Source organism: Hylobates moloch, unplaced genomic scaffold, assembly GCF_009828535.3.
Source record: "Hylobates moloch isolate HMO894 unplaced genomic scaffold, HMol_V3 SCAFFOLD_11, whole genome shotgun sequence".
NCBI classification, from domain to species: Eukaryota; Metazoa; Chordata; class Mammalia; order Primates; family Hylobatidae; genus Hylobates; species Hylobates moloch.
This window is the reverse complement of record NW_026652286.1, coordinates 42,091,688-42,095,219: the sequence shown is the minus strand read 5'-3', so window position 1 is coordinate 42,095,219 and position 3,532 is coordinate 42,091,688. Positions and strand designations below refer to the sequence as shown.

The 3,532-nt window shown below is 41.1% G+C and overlaps 1 protein-coding gene across 1 annotated transcript; it reads left to right on the top strand.

Moving 5' to 3' along the window:
- Positions 1 to 2,269: 2,269 nt before the first annotated feature.
- On the top strand, positions 2,270 to 3,250 carry LOC116476146 (olfactory receptor 52P1-like). The gene has a single exon (XM_032165866.1). It carries the CDS (start codon positions 2,270 to 2,272, stop codon positions 3,248 to 3,250), a length of 981 nt encoding a protein of 326 aa, XP_032021757.1.
- Positions 3,251 to 3,532: the final 282 nt, after the last annotated feature.

Below are 3,532 nucleotides of genomic sequence, written 5' to 3'. Positions count from 1 at the left end.
CTGTGTTTGTGTATTAGCAGATTTTTCTATTGATGTACTAATTGTCCCAAGCCATTTAATTTGCCACTCACTTTTCACTGCCATTACTTCCCTCTTACTGACACCTGGCTCTGAACAAAGTCTCTCTACAGAACTTATCTGTAGGCAGAATTACACTACCTCAGGATTTAGAATCTGGCTCTCTGTGTGTGGGCTTTGCAAGATTTTGTGACTGTTTTATTTTGTGCATTTTGCAGTGGTCTTGGCAAAGTACTTTTTGACAGAAATTAATAACTTCCTCTGAAGCAATGAAATCTAGCTCTCTCTGAATTCAGAAATTGGAGAGATGCTGGGGCTCAGAGGCCATGAGGATGGGGTGCAATGGATTGCCAAAGATGCCTTGAGGAATGTCTAGGGCAAAATCATAGGCCTGGGACAAAGGTTAGAGACTAAAAACCAGAAAAAGTCCAGAGACAGATAGAATTTGAGGCTGCTAACACTATTTTGCCAGGGTATCCATCAACAGAAGTTTTACCTCTGATGCCTTAATCGGCATAATTACTCCAGCCACAGAGTAAGCATCTCCTTGGCTCCCACACCTACACATGCTTGGGAATGAGGGCCTTTAGAATGCCCAAACTGCTAGTCCCCAGTCTAGTGCCAGATTCAACTTTGTTTTAAAAATAAATTTTATTGTGTATATTTAAGGTATACAACATGATGTTATAACATATCTATATCTGTAGTATATATATGTTCCACTGTAGTGGAACAAATTAACATATTCATCATCTCACATAGTTACCCATTTTTCCCCATGTAGCAAAAGCAGGTACAATCTACTCATTCAACAAAAATCCTGATACAATATACTGTTATTAACCATAGTGCCCATGTTGTACTTTAGGTGTTCTGACTTGTTCATTCTGCATGTTTGCTATTTTGTATCTTTTGACCAGTATCTCTATTTCCTCTCTGTGGCCCCGACCCTAGTAATCCTTTTATTCTCCATATGTTTGACCCCCCTTTTTCCAAATTTCACATGTAAGTGAGATCATGTGGTATTTGTCTCTCAGTGACGGGCTTATTTAATTTAGTATCATCTCCTCTGGGTCCATTTATGTTACGTCAAATGGCAGGATATCCTCCTTTTTTAAGCCTGAATAATATTCTCATTGTACATATACTCTACAGTTTACTTATTTATCCATCCATCGATTCAGTTTTAACTTTACCCTCTGTCTCTTCAAACTCCTCCAAGATTGGCAAAGACTCGAACATTTCCTGAATTCCTAAGATTAATTACCCTCATCTCTTGGGAGCTCAGGCAACCTCCAGGGTCAGTTTTACACATAATAATAGTTGTGCCTTGTGTGTTGGGAGGTGGAAGGTTGGGGTTGGCAGAAGTAAGCAAAGAGCTAATGCCGGGCACCCTGAGGGACTTTACTTAGGTTACTTAAAAGACCACACCATGGATTCTGGGTGCCCAGAAGTGAAGTATGGAGAGATGCAGGACCACGGGTGTGCTCTCCAAGAGTCATATGGGTGTTTAAGATATACCTACATACATATGTACACACTCACACATACACATTCTCAGAAGGTGTCTGGGACCAGCTGCCTATCCTCTCACTGCTTCTCTTTCAGGTAAGTGTTCTAGATGAGGGTGGGCTTTATGTTCATATTCTGGTGAGCTTCAGCTGTCCAGCACCCCGTTGCCTACTTCATTCTTAATCATCATTGCACCATTCTCATCAATAAGGTTCCCACTCCCTCATATCCTGTATCTGCTGAAAATGTGTATTCTTTAATTTTTGAATGCATAATTCTATTATAGCTTTTAAGTTATCTTAATTAAAAAAAATCTGTTGTGTTGAATACATTTCATCTTTTGGTTTCCGAAAGGGGTATATTGCATTTTGTCAGCTTCTCTTTGTATGCCATGCATTTTTGCTGTACATACTTCAAGTTCTGTTCTTTAAGTTGATACATGTCTATTTCTTAATATATTAAAATTTATTTAATAAGATATTTTATTAATAATGAATCATTTTGTCCTTAATAAAAACATTTAGCATAAAATATATCCTCTTGGATATGAATGCAGTTATACTTCATTATTGCTACTGTACTATTACAACTATACCCTGTGATACATAACATCATGATTTCAGATCATTTTTGTGTATAACATTTCAACCTTTGTTTTCCATGTTGAAGCTCTTTTTTTAAATTGAAGCTCATGTAGCCTCTTTATTGTTCTCTGCAGGTACTTCAGCAGGGTGCCACCATGACTGCTTGCAATGCCTCACAGGGCCACCCTTCTTTCTTCATTCTCCAAGGCATTCCTGGCATGGAGGACAAACACAGATGGATATCTATCCCCTTCTCCTCCATGTATTTCATTACGGTGCTTGGGAACTGCACCATCCTCCTCGCCATCTCCACAGAGCGCTCCCTGCACAAACCCATGTTCTTGCTCCTCTGTCTGTTGGCCCTCACAGACCTGGGCATGTCTACAACCACCGTTCCCAAGGTGCTGTGCATTTTCTGGTTTGGCCAGAGTGAGATCAGCTATGAAGGATGCCTGGTTCAGCTGTTCTTCATCCACTCCATCTCCGCCATGCAGTCAGCTGTCCTGATGACCATGGCCTTTGACCGCTATGTGGCCATCTGCAAGCCCTTGCACTATGCCACCATCCTTTCCAATAGTCGCACTGGACTCATTGGCTTAGTGAGTTTGGTGAGAGCTATCCTCTTTATTCTCCCCATGCCCATCCTCCTTCAGCAAATGCCCTATCATGCCAATCATGTCATCCCCACCACCTACTGTGAGCACATGGCTGTAGTGAAGAAGGTTTGTGTAGATACTACAGTCAACAGGATATATGGCCTGATGGTGGCCTTGTTGGTTGCTGGGCTAGATCTCTCAGCTATTGCTTCATCTTATGTGCTAATCATCCAGGCTATAATGCGTCTCTCTTCTAAGGAAGCCCACCACAAAGCAGTCAACACCTGCACCACACACATCTGTGTCATGCTTATTTCTTATACTCCCTCACTTTTCTCTTTTCTAGCTCACCGCTTTGGCCGAGGCATTCCACCCCAGGTCCACATCATTCTTGGCAACCTTTACTTCCTTATACCTCCAATGCTCAATCCTATAATTTATGGAGTGAAAACTAAGGAGTTCCGGGACAAAGTGACCAAATATGGTTGCTGGAAAAAAGAGCCCACAACCACTGCCTGTAGTCGGAAACTTGTCTGGTAATCCAGCAGCTGTGAGTATGAGGAAGGAATGTTAAGTAGATGCAATTCCTGGGGGAATCAGCTAGTGGTAGAAATATGTTATGTTGGCAGATTTAGCTGCCAAGATGTTTATCCTTGGTCAGAGAAGCTAAAGGACAGGAGACCTTCTTGATCTCAGTAATTCCAAAGCAAGGAAATTATCCCCACTGTAAAATGAAAATAATGACATCTGCTTTCTATACTTGACAGACGGGTTGGAGAAATTACACATTATAATGTCTGTAAAAGCATTTTGAACAACACA

Bases quoted from the DNA above. Each gene is read 5' to 3' on its own strand.
- LOC116476146 (XM_032165866.1), top strand. From the start codon at position 2,270: ATGACTGCTTGCAATGCCTCACAGGGCCACCCTTCTTTCTTCATTCTC.